Here is a 22,077-nt window from a genome sequence, read left to right as displayed (position 1 = left end):
GTTATAGAGCTCAATCCTAAATAAAGTGTGTGAGAAATGTAAAACAAAACTGCATGTTACAAGTCACAGTACAAGAAATAATAAGGACACTCTGCCGGTGAGTATCTATGAGGGGGTTTAAAGAGCTCAAGCCTAGATAAAGTGTTTGACAAATGTAAAACAAAAGTGCACGTGACAAGCCACAGTACAAGAAATATTAAGGACACTCTGCCACTGAGTATCTATGAGGGAGTAAAGAGGTCAATCCTACATAAAATGTGTGAGAAATGGAAAACAAAAGTGCATGCGACAAGACACAGTACAAGAAATAATAAGGAAACTATGCCGGTGAACACCTATGAAGGGTACTGAGCTCAATCCTAGATAAAGTGTGTGAGAAATGCAAAACAAAAGTGCCCGTGACAAGCCACAGTACAAGAAATAGTAAGGACACTCTGCTGATGAGTATCTATGAGGGGTATAGAGCTCAATCCCAAAGTGTGTGAGAAATGTAAAACAAAAGTGCATGTGACAAGTCACAACACAAGGAATAATAAGGACACTCTGATGAGTATCTTTGAGGGGTATAGAGCTCAATCCTAGATAAAGTGTGTGAGAAATATAAAACAAACGTGCATGTGACAAGCCACAGCACAACATATAATAAGGACACTCTGACGGTGAGTATCTATGAGGGGGTATAGAGCTCAATCCTAGATAAAGTGTGTGAGAAATGTAAAACAAAAGTGAACGTGACAAGCCACAGTACAAGGAAATATAAGGACACTCTGGTGGTGAGTATCTATGGGGGGGTTATAGAGCTCAATCCTAGATAAAGTGTGTCAGAAATGTAAAATAAAAGTGCATGTGACAAGCCACAGATCAAGGAATAATAAGAACACTCTGCCAGTGAGTATCTATGAGGGGTATAAAACTCAGTTCTAGATAAAGTGTTTGAGAAATATAAAACGAAAGTGCATGTTACAAGCCATAATACAAGAAATAATAAGGACAATCTGCTGGTGAGTATCTATGAGAGGTATAGAACAAAATCCAAGATAACGTGTGGGAGAAATGTAAAACAAAAGTGCATATGACAAACCAAAGTACAAGAAATAATCACACTCTGCTGGTGAGTATCTATGAGGGGGTTAAAGAGCTCAAGCCTAGATAAAGTGTTTGACAAATGTAAAACAACAGTGCACGTGACAATCAACAGTCCAAGAAATATTAAGGACACTCTGCCACTGAGTATCTATGAGGGAGTAAAGAGGTCAATCCTACATAAAATGTGTGAGAAATGAAAAACAAAAGTGCACGCGACAAGCCACAGTACAAGAAATAATAAGGAAACTATGCCGGTGAACACCTATGAAGGGTACTGAGCTCAAGCCTAGATAAAGTGTGTGAGAAATGTAAAACAAAAGTGCCTGTGACAAGCCACAGTACAAGAAATAGTAAGGACACTCTGCTGATGAGTATCTATGAGAGGTATAGAGCTCAATCCCAAAGTGTGTGAGAAATGTAAAACAAAAGTGCATGTGACAAGTCACAATACAAGGAATAATAAGGACACTCTGATGAGTATCTTTGAGGGGTATAGAGCTCAATCCTAGATAAAGTGTGTGAGAAATATAAAACAAAAGTGCATGTGACAAGCCACAGTACAAGAAATAATAAGGACACTCTGCTGGTGAGTATCTATGAGGGGTACAGAGCTCAATTCCAAAGTGTGTGAGAAATGTAAAACAAAAGTGCATGTGACAAGCCACAATACAAGAATTAATAAGGACACTCTGCCGGTGAGAATCTTTAAGGGGTATAGAGCTCAATCCTAGATAAAGTAAGTGAGAAATGTAAAACAAAAGTGCACGAGACAAGCCACAGTACAAGATATAATAAGGACACTCTGACGGTAAGTATCTATGAGGGTTATAGAGCTCAATCCTAGATAAACTGAGAAATACAAGAAAATATAAGGACACTCTGCCCTTGAGTATCTATGAGAGGTATAGAGCACAATCCTAGATAAACTGTCTGAGAAATACAAAACAAAAGTGCACATGACAAGCCACAGTACAAGATCTAAGGACACTCCACCAGAGAGTATATATGAGGGGTATAGAGCTCAATCCTACATAAATTGTGTGAGAAATGTAAAACAAAAATGCATGTGAAAAGCCACAGTACAAGAAATAATAAGGAGACACTGCTGGTGAGTATCTATGAGGGGGTTAAAGAGCTCAAGCCTAGATAAAGTGTTTGACAAATGTAAACAAAAGTGCACGTAACAATCCACAGTACAAGAAATATTAAGGACACTCTGCCACTATGTATCTATGAGGGGGTAAAGAGGTCAATCCTACATAAAATGTGTGAGAAATGGAAAACAAAAGTGCACGCGACAAGCTACAGTACAAGAAATAACAAGGACACTATGCCGGTGAACACCTATGAACGGTATTGAGCTCAATCCTAGATAAAGTGTGTGAGAAATGTAAAACAAAAGTGCCTGTGACAAGCGACAGTACAAGAAATAGTAAGGACACTCTGCCGATGAGTATCTATGAGAGGTATAGAGCTCAATCCTAGATATGGTGTGTGAGAAATATAAAACAAAAGTGCATGTGACAAGCCACAGTACAAGGAATAATAAGGACACTCTGCTGGTGAGTATCTATGAGGGGTATAGAAGTCAATCCTAGATAAAATGCATGAGAAATTTAAAACAAAAGTGCATGTGACAAACCACAATAAAAGAAATAATAAGGACACTCTGCCGGTGAGTATCTATGAGGGGTACAGAGCTCAATGCCAAAGTGTGTGAGAAATGTAAAACAAAAGTGCATGTGACAAGCCACAATACAAGTAGTAATAAGGACACTCTGCCGGTGAGTATTTTTGTGGGGTATAGAGCTCAATCCTAGATAAAGTAAGTGAGAAATGTAAAACAAAAGTGCACGAGCCAAGCCACAGTACAAGATATAATAAGGACACTCTGACGGTAAGTATCTATGAGGGGGGGTATAGAAGTCAATCCCAGATAAAGTGTCTGAGAAATGTAAAACAAAAGTGTATATGACAAGCCACAGTAGATGAAATAATAAGGACACTCTGCTGGTGAGTATCTATGAGGGGTATAGAAGTCAATCCTAGATAAAGTGTGTGAGAAATTTAAAACAAAAGTGCACGTGACAAGCCACAATACAAGGAATAATAAAGAATCTCTATCAGTGAGTATGTATGTGGGGTATAGAGTTCAATCCTAGATAAAGTGTGTGAAAATATAAAACAAAAGTGCATGTAACAAGCCACAATACAAGGAATAATAAGGACACTCTGCCTGTGAGTACCTATGAGGGGTATAGAGCTCAATCCTAGATAAAGTGTTTGAGAAATATAAATCAAAAGTGCATGTGAAAAGCCACAATACAAAGAATAATAAGGACACTCTGCCTGTGAGTATCTATGAGGGGTATAGAGCTGAATCCTAGATAAAGTGTGTGAGAAATTTAAAACAAAAGTGCACGTGACAAGCCACAATACAAGGAATAATAAAGAATCTCTACCAGTGAGTATGTATGTGGGGTATAGAGTTCAATCCTAGATAAAGTGTGTGAGAAATTTAAAACAAAAGCCACAATACAAGGAATAATAAAGAATCTCTACCAGTGAGTATGTATGTGGGGTACAGAGTTCAATCCTAGATAAAGTGTGTGAGAAATTTAAAACAAAAGTGCACGTGACAAGCCACAATACAAGGAATAATAAAGAATCTCTACCAGTGAGTATGTATGTGGGGTATAGAGTTCAATCCTAGATAAAGTGTGTGAGAAATTTAAAACAAAAGTGCACGTGACAAGCCACAATACAAGGAATAATAAAGAATCTCTACCAGTGAGTATGTATGTGGGGTATAGAGTTCAATCCTAGATAAAGTCTGTGAAAATATAAAACAAAAGTGCATGTAACAAGCCACAATACAAGGAATAATAAAGAATCTCTACCAGTGAGTATGTATGTGGGGTATAGAGTTCAATCCTAGATAAAGTCTGTGAAAATATAAAACAAAAGTGCATGTAACAAGCCACAATACAAGGAATAATAAAGAATCTCTACCAGTGAGTATGTATGTGGGGTATACAGTTCAATCCTAGATAAAGTCTGTGAAAATATAAAACAAAAGTGCATTAACAAGCCACAATACAAGGAATAATAAAGAATCTCTACCAGTGAGTATGTATGTGGGGGTATAGAGTTCAATCCTAGATAATGTCTGTGAAAATATAAAACAAAACTGCATGTAACAAGCCACAATACAAGGAATAATAAAGAATCTCTACCAGTGAGTATGTATGTGCGGTATAGAGTTCAATCCTAGATAAAGTCTGTGAAAATATAAAACAAAAGTGCGTGTAACAAGCCACAATACAAGGAATAATAAAGAATCTCTACCAGTGAGTATGTATGTGGGGTATAGAGTTCAATCCTAGATAAAGTCTGTGAAAATATAAAACAAAAGTGCATGTAACAAGCCACAATACAAGGAATAATAAAGAATCTCTACCAGTGAGTATGTATGTGGGGTATAGAGTTCATGCCTAGATAAAGTCTGTGAAAATATAAAACAAAAGTGCATGTAACAAGCCACAATACAAGGAATAATAAAGAATCTCTACCAGTGAGTATGTATGTGGGGTATAGAGTTCAATCCTAGATAAAGTCTGTGAAAATATAAAACAAAAGTGCATGTAACAAGCCACAATACAAGGAATAATAAAGAATCTCTACCAGTGAGTATGTATGTGGGGTATAGAGTTCAATCCTAGATAAAGTCTGTGAAAATATAAAACAAAAGTGCATGTAACAAGAACTAATAAGGGCACTCTGCAGGAGAGTATCTCTGAGTGGGTATAGAGCTCAATCCTAGATAACGTGTGTTAGAAAAATAAAACAAAATTGCACATGACAAGCCACAGCACAAGATATAATAAGAACACTCTGACGGTGAGTATCTATGAGGCGGTAAAGAGCTCAATCCTAGATAACGTGTGTGAGAAATGTAAATCAAAAGTGCACGTGATAAGCCATTATACAAGGAATAATAAGGACACTCTGCCATTGAGCATCTATGATAGGTATAGAGCTGAATCCTAGATAAAGTGTGTGAGAAATGTAAAACAAAAGTACAAGTGACAATCCTCAGTACAAGAAATAATAAGGACACTCTGCCGTTGAGTATCTCTGAGGGGTATAGAGCTCAATCCTAGATAAAGTGTGTTAGAAATATAAATCAAAAGTGCAAGTGACAAGCCACAATACAAGAAATAATAAGGACAATCTGCCGGTGAGTATTTATGAGAGGTATAGAGCTCAATCCTAGATAAAGTGTGTTAGAAATATAAATCAAAAGTGCAAGTGACAAGCCACAATACAAGAAATAATAAGGACAATCTGCCGGTGAGTATTTATGAGAGGTATAGAGCTCAATCCTAGATAAAGTGTGTTAGAAATATAAATCAAAAGTGCAAGTGACAAGCCACAGTACAAGAAATAAGAAGGACACTTTGCCAGTGAGTATCTATGGAGGTATAGAGCTCAATCCTAGATAAAGTGTGTGAGAAATGTAAAACAAAAGTGCATGTGACAAGCCACAATACAAGAAATAATGACACTCTGACGGTGAGTATCTATGAGGGGTATGAAGCTCATCCCAAAGTGTGTGAGAAATGTAAAACAAAAGTGCATGTGACAAGCCTCAATACAAGTAATAATAAGGACACTCTGCCGGTGAGTATCTATGAGGGGTATAGAGCTCAATCCTAGATCAGGTGTGTGAGAAATGTAAAACAAAAGTGCATGTGACAAGCCACAGTACAAGATATAATAAGGACACTCTGCCGGTGAGTACCTGTGAGGGGTATAAAGCTCAATCCTAGATAAAGTCTGTGAGAAATGTAAAACAAAAGTGGACTTGACAAGCCAATGTACAAGGAATAATAAGGACACTCTGCCGGTGAGTACCTGTGAGGGGTATAGAGCTCAATCCTAGATAAAGTTTGTGAGAAATGTAAAACAAAAGTGCACGTGACCAGCCACAGTATAAGGAATAATAAGGACACTATGCCGGTGAGTATCTATCAGGGGGGGTATAGAGCTCAATCCTGGATAAAGTGTGTGAGAAATGTAAAATAAAAGTGCACATGACAAGTCACAATGCAAGGAATAATAATGACACTCTGCCAGTGAGTATCTATGAGAGGTGTGGTGCTCAATCATAGATAAAGTGTGCGAAGAATATATAACAAAAGTGCATGTGACAAGCCACAGTACACGAAATAATAAGGACACTCTGCCAGTGAGTATCTGTGAGAGGTATAGAGCTCAATCATAGATAAAGTGTGTGAAGAATGTATAACAAAAGTGCATGTGACAAGCCACAGTACAAGAAATAATAAGGACACTCTGCCAGTGAGTATCTTTGAGGGCTACATAGCTCAATAGTATATATGAGAGAAATGTAAAACAAAAGTGCACGGGAAAAGCTACAGTACAAGAAATAATGACCCTCTGCCAGTGAGTATCTATGAGAGGTATGGAGCTCAATCCTAAACAAAGTGTGTGAGAAATGTAAAACAAAAGTGCATGTGACAAGCCAGAGTACAAGGAATAATAAGGACACTCTGCCTGTGAGTATCTATGAGGGGTATAGAGATCAATCCCAAAGTGTGTGAAAAATATAAAACAAAAGTGCATGTGACAAGCCACAATACAAGGAATAATAAGGACACTCGACCGGTGAGTATCTATGAGGGGTATAGAGCTCAATCCTAGATAAAGTGTGTGAGAAATATAAAACAAAAGTGCATGTGACAAGCCACAATACAAGAAATAACAATGATAGTCTGCCGGTGAGTATCTATGAGGGGTATAGAGCTCAATCCTAGATCTGGTGTGTGAGAAATGTAAAACAAAAGTGCATGTGACAAGCCACAGTACAAGGAATAATAAGGACACTCTGCCTGTGAGTATCTATGAGAGGTTTTAAGCTTAAGCCTAAATAATGTGTGTGAGAAATGTAAAACAAAAGTGCACGTGACAAGCCACAGTACAAGAAATATTAAGGAAAATCTGCCGGTGAGTATCTATGAGGCGTATAGAGCTCAATCCTAGTGAAAGCGTGTGAGAAATGTAAAACAAAAGTGCGTGTGACAAGCCACAATATAAGGAATAATAAGTACACTCTGCCGGTGAGTATTTATGAGGGAGTTATAGAGTTCCATCGTAGATAAAGTGTGTGAGAAATGTAAAACAAAAGTGCACGTGACAAGCCACAGTACAAGAAATAATGACACTCTAAATTTGAGTATCTATGAGGGGTACAGAGCTCAATCCTAAAGTGTGTAAAAAATGTAAAACAAAAGTGCACGTGAACAGCCACAGTAGAAGAAATAATAAGGACACTCTGCTAGTGGGTATCTGTGAGGGATATAGATCTCAATCCTAGATAAAGTGTGTGAGAAATGTAAAACAAAAGTGCATGTTACAAGCCACAATGCATAGAATAATAAGGACACTCTGCTGGTGAGTATCTATGAGGGGGTTATAGAGCTCAATCCTAGATAAAGTGTATAAAAAATGTAAAACAAAAGTGCACGTGAACAGCCACAATAGAAGAAGTAATAAGGACACTCAGCTGGTGAGTATCTATGAGGGGTACAGAGCTCAATCCTATATATGTGAGAAATGTAAAACAAAAGTGCATGTGACAAGCCACAGTACAAGGAATAATAAGGACAATCTGCCGGTGAGTATCTATGAGGGGATATAGAGTTCGATCCTAGATAAAGTGTGTGAGAAATGTAAAACAAAAGTGCACGTGACAAGCCACAGTACAAGAAATAATAATGACACTCTGCTGGTGGGTATCTATGAGGGGTATAGAGCTCAATCCTAGATAAAGTGTGTGAAATATAAAACAAACATGCACGTGACAAGCCACAGTACAAGGAATAATAAGGACACTCTGCCAGTGAGTATCTATGAGGGGTATAGAGCTCAATCATAGATAAAGTGTGTGAAGAATGTACAACAAAAGTGCACGGGACAAGCTACAGTACAAGGAATAATAAGGACACTAGGTCAGTGAGTATCTATGAGAGGTATAGAGCTCTATCCTAGATAAACTGTGGGAGAAATGTAAAACAAAAGTGCACGTGACAAGCCATAATACAAGGAATAATAAGGACTCTCTGCTGGTGAGTATCTATGAGGGGTATAGAGCTCAATCCTAGATAAAGTGTGAGAAATGTAAAACAAAAGTGCATGTGACAAGCCACAGTACAAGAAATAATAAGGACACTCTGCTGGTGAGTATCTATGAGGGGTATTGAGCTTAAGCCTAAATAAAGTGTGTGAGAAATGTAAAACAAAAGTGCACGTGACAAGCTACAGTACAAGAAATATTAAGGACACTGCCAGTGAGTATCTATAACTGGTATAGAGCTCAATGCTAGATAAAGTGTGTGAGAAATGTAAAATAAAAGTGCACGTGACAAGCCACAGTACAAGGAATAATAAGGACACTTTGCCGGTGAATAACTATGAGGAGTATAGAGCTGAAGACTAGATAAAGTGTGTGAGAAATATAAAACAAAAGTGCACGTGACAAGCCATAATACAAGAAATAATAAGGACACTGCCGGTGAGTATCTATAAGGGGTATAGAGCTCAATGCTAGATAAAGTGTGTGAGAAATATAAAACAAAAGTGTACGTGACAAGCCATAATACAAGGAATAATAAGGACACTCTGCTGGTGAGTATCTATGAGGGTATAGAGCTCAATCTTAGATAAAGTGTGTGAGGAATATAAAACAAAAGTGCATGTGACAAGCCACAATACAAGGAATAATAAGGATGCTGTGCAGGTCAATATTCATGAAGGAGACAGTGCTCAATCTGAGATGAAATGTATGAAAAATTCCAAAACAGGCCACAATAAAAGAATAATAATGATGCTCTGCAGAGCAATACCCTTGAAGGGGGCATTGTTTAATCCAAGGTAAAGTGTTTGAAAAAATGCAAATACAATGGTGCACATGACCATACAAAATACCAGGAATAATAAAGGTCAATTACCACAAAGAATACAGTGCTCAATCCCAGTTAAATTGTATGAACAATTCAACAATTAAAGTGTGTGTGACAAGCCACAACACAAGGAATATAGACTAGAAAAGCCAATAAGAAATAAAGGAAAGCATATAACAGAGAACAAGGAAAGTGGTAAAGAGAACGACACATCTACAGGTCAAATGAAGATGCTAATGTGAGAAAACTAGATTAAAAGAATGAGCACAAACATGGGGTATAAAATTGTTGCTAGACACATGGTATACTAGTAAATATCAGAGAATGAAACCAAGACAGGATGAAGAGGCTGCTGCCTAGGCATGGGCTGGTAGGGGGTGCAGTCAGAAGTTAATGGGGCATGGGTGAAGTACTGATATTCATATAAGAAGCCCCATGCAATATTGCAATTTCTATAATGAATGGCAATACATTTCAGAATGGAAGACTTTTTTGGTCTTCAGCTGTAAAAAGACCTTCTTTTTGTTTAGTCCTCAGCTTTGGGTTAGGGGAACCAGTCTTGAGACTGCCTAGGGAGCCAGATGACTAAGCTATAGTTGCGATAAATACAACATCTAAGGAAGGCTACTATATGTTTGGATCAAAATCATTAAAGAAGGAGTTACATAATAGAATTTAAGCTTACAAATAAATCAAATTAAAATTAAAAGTAGTTTCACAACAGTAGTAGAATTTCACTGGCTCAGCACAATTGTTACAATGCAGCTTCCTCAGTATTACTGTGATCTTTGTCATAGGTCTATGCATTTGAGCTGCACACAAAGAGGGTTTCTTTTTCCCTCAGGCTGGTATTTTTTAGACGTCTCCTTTAGTTAAATGGAAAGAAACTATATGTTTTTTCTTCTCCACTGTCTACACAGTTGGCTATTAAAATACTGTATCCATGATTCATATTCAGTCTATCTCGTAAGGGAGTCAGGTTGGTCTGATAGCCTGTGTTCATCCAATAAAAAGATATTAGTAAGCAGAAAAAGAACGCCTGTATCCACTATCCGAAACTCACAAAAAGTAGGATTGCCGCCTTCCTTTACAGTACCAAACGTACGATGTAGAAACAATCGAAAAAATTGTTAAATAATGCCCAGAAACAGCAGCCATATGGTGAAAAAAACTGTAAAGTAATTCAATGGGATACAAAGACAGCAGCTGTTTGGCGAAATGAAACGCCTCTGACTGCTTTGCAAAAACAAAGCAGAATGCTGTCGCAAACTGTTATGTATAGTATCCAATAATATCCAACTATTGTATCCACAGACCATTTGTAAAACCAAATTCCATTCATTTAAAATGAATATAAGTTAAGCGCTTTCACTCACACAAAGTGAGCTTCATCAGAACAACTCAAACATTGATTCAAGCTGTTTAAATAAACTCTTTGGCGCCAAATTTCTTAAAGTGGCAACAGTCTGTATACAAAATATCTAACAAATCAACTAAAAAAACATTCAAAACCATGTAACAATCGCTATTTACATAGCCTTAGTGAATGAATCGAATGAATAAAACGTAAAAATGTAATTTACTATATGTCCATCATAATTATAAAATCCTACCTAACATATACTAAAATGTCATATTAATAACCTAAAAATAACATGAATAACCTATGAAATAACATTGGGGTGGTCGATCTAATATACTTTAGTTATTTATTGTATAGAAGAGACTTAATAGGTATATGGCCATTCAGACCTGGTGGTGTACTTGCATCTGTCAATAATTGCCACCAAACTTCTTTATATGTCAAAACACTTCTAAAATCACCTCCCCTAGGATCCATTTCAATATTTTCCAAAAATGGAAAATTTAAATGTATGTTTTAATCCAAATTTCTCTATATGTCTATAGAGTGCGTTATTTGTGTCCTTAGTCCTAATACTGCAGAGATGTGCATATATCCGTTTTTTAAAATGTCTCTCAGTTTTACCTATATAGTATCCAGGACACAGTATGCATTTAGCTAAATAAATAATAAACTTAGAATTACAATTGCCTTGCTTGAACATAATTCTTGTCTTATTAACATTGTTCAAAACAATACCTTCATCTTCATTAATAACATGACATTGGTTGCAACAACCACATTTTACAGTGTGCTTAGTGCTATAAGCTGCCTTTGGATCCCTGGAACCCTTTCCAGCAAGCTTTTAAGGTTTTTCCCCATTTTAAAAACAAAATATGGTCTTAAACCCAATATGTCCATGGAATCCTGATCCACCATCAAAACATTCCAGTAATCTGTTATTATATCTTTAATTTTGTTTATATATGGTCCATATTCAAGGACACAAGCCCTACAGTACACTTCCGATCTCCTCGCATAATTCGTATTAACAATAACTTCAACATTGTTACTGTTGAGCCCTAGCAGTGGGGTGTATTTCTTTCCCCATTCTCTCATAACATATTCATTTGTCTCTATCATCATATTGTGGTCATAACCTCTTTCCTTAAACAACTCTGTAATGTGTCCAAGTTCATTTACCATATCTGTAAATTCAGAGGTCACCCTTACAGCCCTTATACATTGTCCCTTATAAATGTTATGCATCATTTTTTTAGGGTGATTGCTGGTGTACTCTAAATATGAATTGCTAAAAGTCTCTTTCCTATATATTCTTGAATTAAAGCCTACATCTGTGTTGGTTACAAAGGTGTCCAAATAAGCAACACCCTCACTACTGCTAGTGAATGTAAATTTCAAAAATTCACTGCTATTATTTAAGTATTCCATAAATTCATTGAAGGTATCTAAGTGTCCATCCCATAACATGTAAATGTCATCTAAAAAGCGTGAATAATACTCAATGTTTTCATAATATGCACTATTAAATATTCTCCTCCCAGTCTAGCATAACCAAGTTTGCAAATATGGGGGCGCAAGCCGCCCCCATAGCCACACCTTTGGTTTGTCTAAACAACTCACCTTCAAAATAGATATAATTGTGATCAAGAACTACAGACATCAATTCCAATATCAGACATATTTTGTCCCATGTAAGATGAATATGTTTCCTAATGCTGTTGGTAAATGCTTTCATTCCTTCATCTTTTGGTATGCATGAAAATAAGTCCACCACATCAATAGATACAAATAAATATCCCTGCTTCCATATATCCACTGGATAGTTTTTTTAAAATTCCCAGGAATCCTTAACCATACGCTTAACTTCTCCATATAAATGTTTGAGTGTGGTGTCTACTAGAACCCCCAATGGGAATGTTTTACATTTGCTGCCTGCTATAAAAGGCCTAAATGGTGGATTACTAATATTCTTATGAATTTTCGGAATGCCTACTGTAGTGGCCATTTTTGGACAGCTTTGTAACCAACACAGATGTGGGCTTTAATTCAAGAATATATAGGAAAGAGACTTTTAGCAATTCATATTTAGAGTACACCAGCAATCACCCTAAAAAAATGATGCATAACATTTATAAGGGACAATGTATAAGGGCTATGAGGGTGACCTCTGAATTTACAGATATGGTAAATGAACTTGGACACATTACAGAGTTGTTTAAGGAAAGAGGTTATGACCACAATATGATGATAGAGACAAATTAATATGTTATGAGAGAATGGGGAAAGAAATACACCCCACTGCTAGGGCTCAACAGTAACAATGTTGAAGTTATTGATAATACGAATTATGCAAAGAGATCGGAAGTGTACTGTAGGGCTTGTGTCCTTGAATATGGACCATATATAAACAAAATTAAAGATATAATAACAGATTACTGGAATGTTTTGATGGTGGATCAGGATTCCATAGACATATTGGGTTTAAGACCATATTTTGTTTTTTAAATGGGGAAAAACCTTAAAAGCTTGCTGGAAAGGGGTTCCAGGGATCCAAAGACAGCTTATAGCACTAAGCACATTGTAAAATGTGGTTGTTGCAACCAATGTCATGTTATTAATGAAGATGAAGGTATTGTTTTGAACAATGTTAATAAGACAAGAATTATGTTCAAACAGGGCAATTGTAAATCTAAGTTTATTATTTATTTAGCTAAATGCATAGTGTGTCCTGGATACCATATAGGTAAAACTGAGAGACATTTTAAAAAATGGATATATGCACATCTCTACAGTATTAGGACTAAGGACACAAATAACGCACTCTATAGACATATAGAGAAATTTGGATTAGAACATACATTTAAATTTTTTATTTTGGAAAATATTAAAATGAATCCTAGGGGAGGTGACTTTAGAAGTGTTTTGGCATATAAAGAAGTTTGGTGGCAATTACTGACAGATGCAAGTACACCACCAGATCTGAATGACCATATACCTATTAAGCCTCTTCTATACGATAAATAACTAAAGTATATTAGATCGACCACCCCTATGTTATTTCATAGGTTATTCATATGTTATTTTTGGGTTATTAATATGACATTTTAGTATATGTTAGGTAGGATTTTATAATTATGATGGACATATATCAAATTACATTTTTACATTTTATTTATTCAATTCATTCACTAAGGCTATGTAAATAGTGATTGTTACAGGGTTTTGAATGTTTTTTGAGTTGATTTGTTAGATATATTGTATACAGACTGTTGCCACTTTAAGAAATTTGGCGCCAAAGAGTTTATTTAAACAGCTTGAATCAATGTTTGAGTTGTTCTGATGAAGCTCACTTTGTGTGAGAGAAAGCGCTTAACTTATATTCATTTTAAATAAATGGCATTTGATTTTACATCTGGTCTTTGGATAGAATAGTTGGATATTATTGGATACTATACATAACAGTTTGCAACAGCGTTCTGCTTTGTTTTTGCAAAGCAGTCAGAGGCGTTTCATTTCGCCAAACAGCTGCTGTCTTTGTATCCCATTAAATTACTTTACAGTTTTTTTAGCCATATGGCTGCTGTTTCTGGACATTATTGAACCATTTTGTGGATTGTTTCCACATCGTACATTTGGTACTGTAAAAGAAGGCGGCAATCCTACTTTTGGTGGGTTTTGAATAGGAGATACAGGCGTTCTTTTTCTGCTTACTGTTATTTTTGGAATAAAAGATATTACATAACCTCTGAGAAAATATGCTTACAGCTCTGTAAAATATTTTACAACACCGAAGAGCAAAGTTATTGAGTTATTTTGTAGTCAAGTCTCTTTGAGTAGTGTGGAAACTAACCAATATGGATAAGAATGTACAGAGGGAGAGAGCATAGACTATAGTACCAGTGAATTAATATGGTTTATTTGAAGGCACTAGAAAATTAAACAGTCACAAGACTAAAATGCATATTGACCCAAAAGGACGTCAAGTAACACATTACAGCAGTATCCATTTTCATTCAAGGAAATAGCTGAAGAGATCTTAAACTGCAAAAAATGTGCATCAGTAAACGTGTCAGGTCTGTTGCTCATCCAAAACAACACTGCAAAAGTCTAAAGTTCCAGATTAACTTAGGTATATGAATATGAAAGTTACTAACAGATTTATAAGTTGTAAGAGATCTTTACATCAGCTGTGTGTTACAAATTAATGGTGCAAAGGTATTTAGTAGATTGGACCTGATATTTGGATATCACTAACTTGAACGCCACAGAAAAAAATTAAGGCATTACATTTTTTTCACCCACCATAGCTTCAATGAGATAAAATACACTGAGGTGTAGATAGGTACATACATTCAGGTCTATATTATGTGATCAAAAGACGTGTTCAGCGAACACGTCTTCATCGACATAAACAACGAACACACTAACAGCCGCTTCAGCAAATTTTTTCCAAGGGGAAAAAAACACTTGGCCATCATTGGGGATTTGCCCTGTTCCCCACTGTAGTCTGATCTTGGAGTTGGTATATTTAGTTAGAGGGGTGTGGGAGACACAGCCCCCCACATTGGGGGGTGTGGGGGCAAAGCCCCCCACTTTGTAGGGTTTATAAGTTTGTTTTGTTTTTCTTTGGCCGAGTGATTTTTTTTCCCCTGGAAAAAATTCACTGAAGTGGCCATTTGGAGATTAGTGTGTTCACTGTTTATGTGTTGATGAAGACATCACATAATATAGATCCCATAAATTCATATATGAATGCAGTCCTAGAGACCACTGAGGAGCCAAGCCGAATTTCCCCATAACAATGTCTAGTTAAGTGATTTGCTTAATTACACAGTAGGCAAGTGGAGGTTAGGGGAATCACACCCTGGACTACAGGAAACATCTCATTAACAGTTCATAATCTTAATCATCTGCATCCAGTGCTCCCGACTAAAATTCAGTTTCTACATTGACAGTGACAAGAGATCAAAACCCAACTCCAGACCTCAGAACTAAGAGGCAAGTATCTTATGACTAGAGTACTATGTTACCTGCATTTTACAGCTCTGTAGTTGAGATTTTTGTGTACAGTATGCAGCAAGGGGTACAAAGGATTAATACTCCAAAGAATTAGGGATGAGAGTGGAATATACAGATAAAGTAAATGGAACATGATGAGACAGAGAGCAGTGCTGAACAAGTTGAAAGATAACAGTTACATTAATTAAAAAAAGTCTGAGTTTGATAAGAATGTTCTTTAATTTTATAGATTTATATGCTCCAAGAATAAAATATCTTAAGACTCTTATAAAATCAAGGCCATAAATGGCTTGACACTTCCATCAAATGGGAGTCTTTTAAATATGGCCCAATACAAGATGGACATCATACAGCTTTAGATTATACAAATAAGCCCGTATCTGTTATAAGTAGTAGTACAGTCAAACTGAAAAAAAACACTCTTGTCACTGCCTGGGCTTGTGAGAACTTCCTCGTGTACATTTATGGGAATGGCTTTACTTTAATCACAGATCCCAAGTCTTGAAAAGTTATAGCTGATAACCCAAGTAGAGTTTCCCTTAGAATGACAAAATGATCCTAAAGACTTTGACCATACCAGTTCACTGCACATTATAGGAAATTAATGGATATCATTGTTGATTATTGTCCAAGTATTATTTAAACTCAACAGAAGATGATAAAAAGGTGCATAGATTTTCTGATTATTATGTCAGTATAACTTACTGAATATCCTCTTGCAAGAGCATTAGTAATGTGACAGTAAGCAACATAGAATGGGACAGAAAGAGACATCATTAATAGAAAAAAAATAATAATGTGCTACTGATACTCAGCATGAATTAAGAATGAGGACCAAGGTGGAGAAACATGGAAGAAAACTGAAACGTGCTAAGAGGTGGTAACTGAAAGTGGAAGATCTTCATTTAAATGTACCAGATTACTTATTCCAGAAGAACTCGAAAAGATGCATAATAAAAATAATATATGAATTCCAATTAGATATTGTAAAGAACGTCAAGTGGTAAGACAAAAATCTGGTCTCTCATAATAGATGAACTCAAGAGAAAAATGCTGCAAGATTCAATGCTATGTCAAACATGCAGGACACTAATATTGACCCATCAAGACATCAGAAGTCTCAAATGTGTCATGGACTAATTATACTTTGGCTTTTATAGGCCTATGTATAATATACACTATCTATTATGGTTCACAGGTAATTGAACCAGAGTTTCCATATAATTTCAAATAATGATACCTACCCTAAATAAGATTGTTGGAAGTTGGTATGGCTGCCATTAATAGACAATTGGCCTCCTTCAACAACTGCTAATTTAAGCAATTAGAAAATTCCTCTGCGATGACACGCCAGTGGTCAGGTTGAATATATTATGTAGAGTATCAGTAGGTACACCTGAAACAAAAGGCATGCCTTGGAAATAAATGCAGAGCATGCAATGACCATATAGAAGGTCAGTGCATACTATTATTACAGCTACATCAGTACTTGACGTATTGCACACTGTAGCTGCATATTTTTACATTATAAAGTGATACGTTAGAAGTAAACAGATTTATTAAAGTGTAAGATGTGCCCATGTTATGGTGTTGTTTTTCCTTTTGTTATAATTGCATATATAAAGTTGTGTTACTTTTGAAACGGCACCTGCAAGCACATTGTTCAGACACACATTCAGTTATAAAAATCTCTTGTTTGACTGAACCTAGAGAAATAGTGGATCAGGATAGTAGAAAAAGAAAAAGAATTAAGGCCAAAAAGTAAAATGCAAAGATACTGCAAATGAAAGCAAAAGGAGGAATGCACATTCTTTTCATAAAGGACAGGCTGTGGTATAAACAACAACACAAGTGTGACATTTTATTTAACTCAGATATAAATGACTTCTAGGGGCCAAAGTTTCCAGTGGCTAATGGAAGGCAGTCTTCCACCAAGCACTTCTCATTTTTAAAACCCTATTCTCATTCTGATAATGGTGGTAATGAACACGACTATGAATTTAAATTGGATATGACACTTTATAGTAGAAGATGATGTTCTTGGGAATTATAACAAATACCCAGAAAATACCAAAGGGCTGCCAGTAAATTCTTGAAGTTACAAGATTACATCAGTATACCAGCGACTTGCATAAATAACAAAGATCTCAGTGGCTAATGGAAGGCATTCTTCCACCCAGCAATTATTGAAGTTACAAGATTATATCAGTATACCAGCTACTTGCATAAATAATGTTTTAGGTCATTCAGATTTGCTCATTGTGACATCAGATCATTTAAGAATAATTCTTAAATGATCTGATGTCACAATGAGCAAAACTTCAATTTAAAGAGTAATGAAAATAATCCAGTAATGTAAATGTGAGCCAGGAGGTCTCCCAAACTTGTGCTCAGTGGCCAAGCATTCTTCAGTGGTTGATTATGCAGAGATGACTCACTTTTGTTCTGCAACTTGTTTTCCCCTACAGGATTATATAAAAACCTTGGATTAGTAGTAATCACAATTGCGAGATAGTCATAAATAAGAAAGGGGTGGGTGGATGGCAGAATGGTTAAGGTGTTTACCTTGCAGACACAAGGTGCAGGGTTTGATTTTCACATAGGGTAATTGGCTAGGCTTAAAATGGCCCACAAGAGTAGTTAGTCTAGTACTAATCTATCTATCATGAATCTTGTAGCAAGGGACAGAGAATGGCTTGATGAATGATACAGGAAATTCATAATGCAGTTTCTGAATAGTGGTCCAAGTTTTTTTCTGTCCACGTTTAGAATACCAAGCTGATTTTAAAATTTATTTTTTTCATAAACTCATTTGAGCTCTGGAAATAAAGTTATAAACCATGTTGCTTTGTAGCTTATACATTAAAAGGCAAATTCACCTTAAACCCAACATTTCCTCTTCCAAGTGAATATTTGACTCTGCAAAATGTCCCTACACTCTCACTTACGAATAATACATGACTTTACTACTTCTTCTGTTACATTTCTACATTATCTAACTTATTCATGCACAACATGTTGAGTTTGAATGCAATTTCATTTCATATTCCTTGGAAATCAGTATTTCTGGCTCAACAGTGAACTATCTCATTTTAAGGCTTTTCTATTGAAAAAAACATATTGCAAAACATTTCTAGCACTTTCTTTGTTCTTTCTCAATGAGTTTCTGGAGGATTTCTCCTACTGAGGAAGTAAACCCATTGAATAGGTATTTGTAGCTCTTTTGCTGTGTTTTGTCAGAGAGAAGATGAGGTTTGAATGTCAGGAAACCTGATACTGCTTGCAGAAAGAGAAAGTAAACATGGGTAAGTCCATGAAGCTGACACGTACCATTAGAAAAAAATATTCTAGCACTGCTTATCGGAGGAAGAAAGGACTCTAACAACAAGTTTAAAACATGACAAAGAACACAGACCAGATTATGCCACTGAAACAAACATTATTGACACTTCTTATATGTCCAGAGATTCTGAAAGTAAGCAGTAATTATAAGTTTTGTCATATGTGAATGACAGAAAATTGTACCTACAAAGATAACAGGATTATGATTTCATCTTGTAGGGACTCATTGTTCACTGCAGAAAAGAAAGTAAAATTGAGTAGCATGATAGCTCAGTGATAACATCTTTCTTATAGCTCAAGGGTCTGAGGTTCAGTCCTGATCTCCAGTCACAGCCATTGTCTTCATGGAGCCTTGTTTTCCATGTCTACATGGGTTTTCCTTAGGTATTCATCATTCTAGCCACCAGCTAAAATCATACTAGTATACTGTATTTACCCTTGACTTTTTGGCCACAACTGTGGGATGAACAGGGTCCATAGACCAGCACACTTAGCTAGTTATCAATGACAAATACGACTTAACCAAGAAAACTAATCACATCAGTAATTCTACTCAGTCAGGTTAGAACAAATTAAAAATGAATAATATCTACTTAGAGTGCTGCAGGGAAATTGTTGCTGCATAGTGTTATTGTTGCTTGTCTTTTCGACTTTTCCTGGTAAGGGGTCGCCACAGCGGAACTCCGGTCCACTAATGATTGGCAGTAGATTTTTATGGTGCCGAGTTGCCAGCCCAACGCCCAACCTTCAATGAAGGCACGCCCATTCACGCATGTCTTTCGGATCTGAGTTCCACTGTGGCAACCCCTAACCGGGAAAAGCCAAAAGACACAAACAAACACTGCTGCATGATTGGCAGTAGATTTTTATGGTGCCAAGTTGCCAGCCCAACGCCCAACCTTCAGCAAAGGCACGCCCATTCACGTATGTCTTTCGGAGGCCACTCGACCGCCGGGAGGACATGCAGACTCCACACAGAAGGCATGTCCGATTCTCAGCTAGTGTGTGGGGAGTGCCTTCTGTGTGGAGTCTGCATAAAAATCTACTGCCAATCATGCAGCAGTGTTTGTTTGTGTCTTTTGGCTTTTCCCGGTTAGGGGTTGCCACAGTGGAACTCAGATCCGCTAATGATTGGTAGTGGATTTTTACGTACCGGGTTACCAGCCCTGACGTACAACCTTCAACGAAGGCACGCCCTATTCACGTATGCCTCCACACAGAAGACGCTCTAGCTGAGAATCGAACAGGACGTCTTGCTATGAGGCGACAACGCTACCGCAGCACCACCACTGCAGTTCTTGAAGGTAAAATAAAAAAATATATAAATATCTGTGTGTGTTTTTCATTTTCTTAATATAGTGGTCCTTTAAAGATGATTCCAGTCTATTTAACTAGGCCTAGCTCAGTTTTTTATTCAATTAACACAAACGGAATGTTAGTTTGTGTGATACCCTGCTTTGTGGGTATTAATTTTTATAGCTTGCCTGTATGAATGGTGATTTTGCCTTGTTAAATTGAACAATTGAAAAACACATATATTTATACTAACAGCCCCCATACATAACATCAAAACATAATACAAAGGAGATGAGTATCTGTTAGTTTTCTTACCTCAGTTATAAAAACTGTGTATACTGCTCCAAAGTCTAGTAGTCCCAGATCAAGCTGGTATAGCTTTCCTTCCATGGTACATGTTGCTGTGTGTCTGTACAAAATGAAATAAACAACATGAGTCTGTGAGAAGTTTACTACTAGGACATAGAAGCACCTGTTATGTTTTTCAAACCTCTTCAAGATGGAGAAAGAAAACAACACACATGGCAGAGGAGAGGTACTTGAGAAGGAAGGCGGCCTTCCCATATCTACTGTAATATTTTTGTTTCCTTTTCTTCTGATAGAAGAATACTACAAATGATGACTAGTCTCAGCTATTGATAGTTTACTTTCCTAATTCTGATTACCTAAATTTGTTGTTAGCGCTGCTGCCTATGTAATACTAACATTATAAAACTGTCCTTGTTTAATGCCCATTTTTTTAGGTCTTATGTATGTTGCATATGCTTAGTACAGTTTTCTATGTTTGTTTTGTGGAACAGTCTGTTATTTTTTTTTTTATTGTAAAGGTCGCAATCTGCACAAAGTAAATATTGTTTATTTAGATTTGTTTTAATCTTAAAAGTTGATGTGTTTACTTTTCAGATGTTTTAATTTACTTAGAATTGCAACACTATAGTTAGATTTGCTCTAACATTTTTGCTCCTCGATCCCCCTTCTTGACCATAGACCACTTATTGCCCAGGTTCCCTAGAATACTCACTCATCTTCCCTCCACCTCTGGCACAGACATTTGTAACTCAGCAGGAGACAAGCCTTTCAAGGAAAAATAATGCTATGCATGTTGTTAGAGAATGCCTGGTGTTAGTAAGTCTGCATGACTGTCTAAGCCATCATATAAGTGAAAAAAATAAATATTTTTATGTATGCAGTGAATAGGATATGCACAGAGCAAGAAAGCTATGACCACTGCAAACTCTGGTATAGAGACAGACATATTTCTTTCTGCAGTGCTTCATGCCAAACCATATAGTTGTCCAGCTAAAAATAAAACCTGGTTTATGCCAGGTGACGATTCTGTGCTAGAGTATGGCAAACTCCACCTCCTGAGCAGGAGAGCTTACCTGTGGCTATGTAGCCTTTCTTTCCTCACAGCCTCTCCTCTCACAACTATTACATTAGTTAAAGACAGATCACTGGCAGTAGAACCTGCATTGACACAGGAAGTAATATCAACTAGTGCTTCGTGTCAGAGGTCATTTGCTAATATTGTGAGAAGCCGGACAGAGAAATGGGATATGTGTGGTGTTGCAGGAGAATTGGATCAACGTAAATTCTTATTAAGATGTAGATATTTTTTTATGAAGGGGCCCGTGGAATGTTATAACTTTTGGAATAAAACAATAGCTCCACATGAAGTAATAATTCCACCAGCAAGAGCTCTTTTTCACTTTCAAATAGAAAGAATTTATGAAGTTTGTAGACTGATTTTAACCACCTTTGGTATGTACCTGACCAGGCACATGCAACAACTGGAGTGTCCACAGAGGTTCTTCACAAAATGAAAGCACTTCAAAGCCCTATCTCCATACATGGTGGTCTCCTTCAAACTGCTGAGAGATGATCTATGCCTGGTCTACAAAGCATCCTCTGATGCTGCTCTGATGGACCTATTACACATCCACAAAATAAACAAAGTCAGAATTACCCGATCTAGAGACTAAA

General features: G+C 36.6%; 1 protein-coding gene across 1 annotated transcript in view; it reads right to left on the bottom strand.

Annotated features, from left to right (window-relative positions):
* The window catches only part of LOC122804006 (solute carrier family 15 member 2-like), a 748,008-nt gene that overhangs the window by 178,801 nt on the left and 547,130 nt on the right, over positions 1 to 22,077 (bottom strand). Inside the window, exon 19 of the mRNA XM_044073688.1 lies at positions 20,410 to 20,503. Coding sequence (XP_043929623.1) covers positions 20,410 to 20,503 — 94 coding nt within the window. The remainder of the gene's footprint in view (positions 1 to 20,409; positions 20,504 to 22,077) is intronic.

The sequence above is a fragment of the Protopterus annectens genome, chromosome 6.part0 (genome assembly GCF_019279795.1).
Source record: "Protopterus annectens isolate FY-2018-M chromosome 6.part0, PAN1.0, whole genome shotgun sequence".
Taxonomy (NCBI): Eukaryota; Metazoa; Chordata; order Ceratodontiformes; family Protopteridae; genus Protopterus; species Protopterus annectens.
The sequence above is the reverse complement of the archived record's forward strand: the minus strand, read 5'-3'. Positions and strand labels throughout refer to the sequence as shown.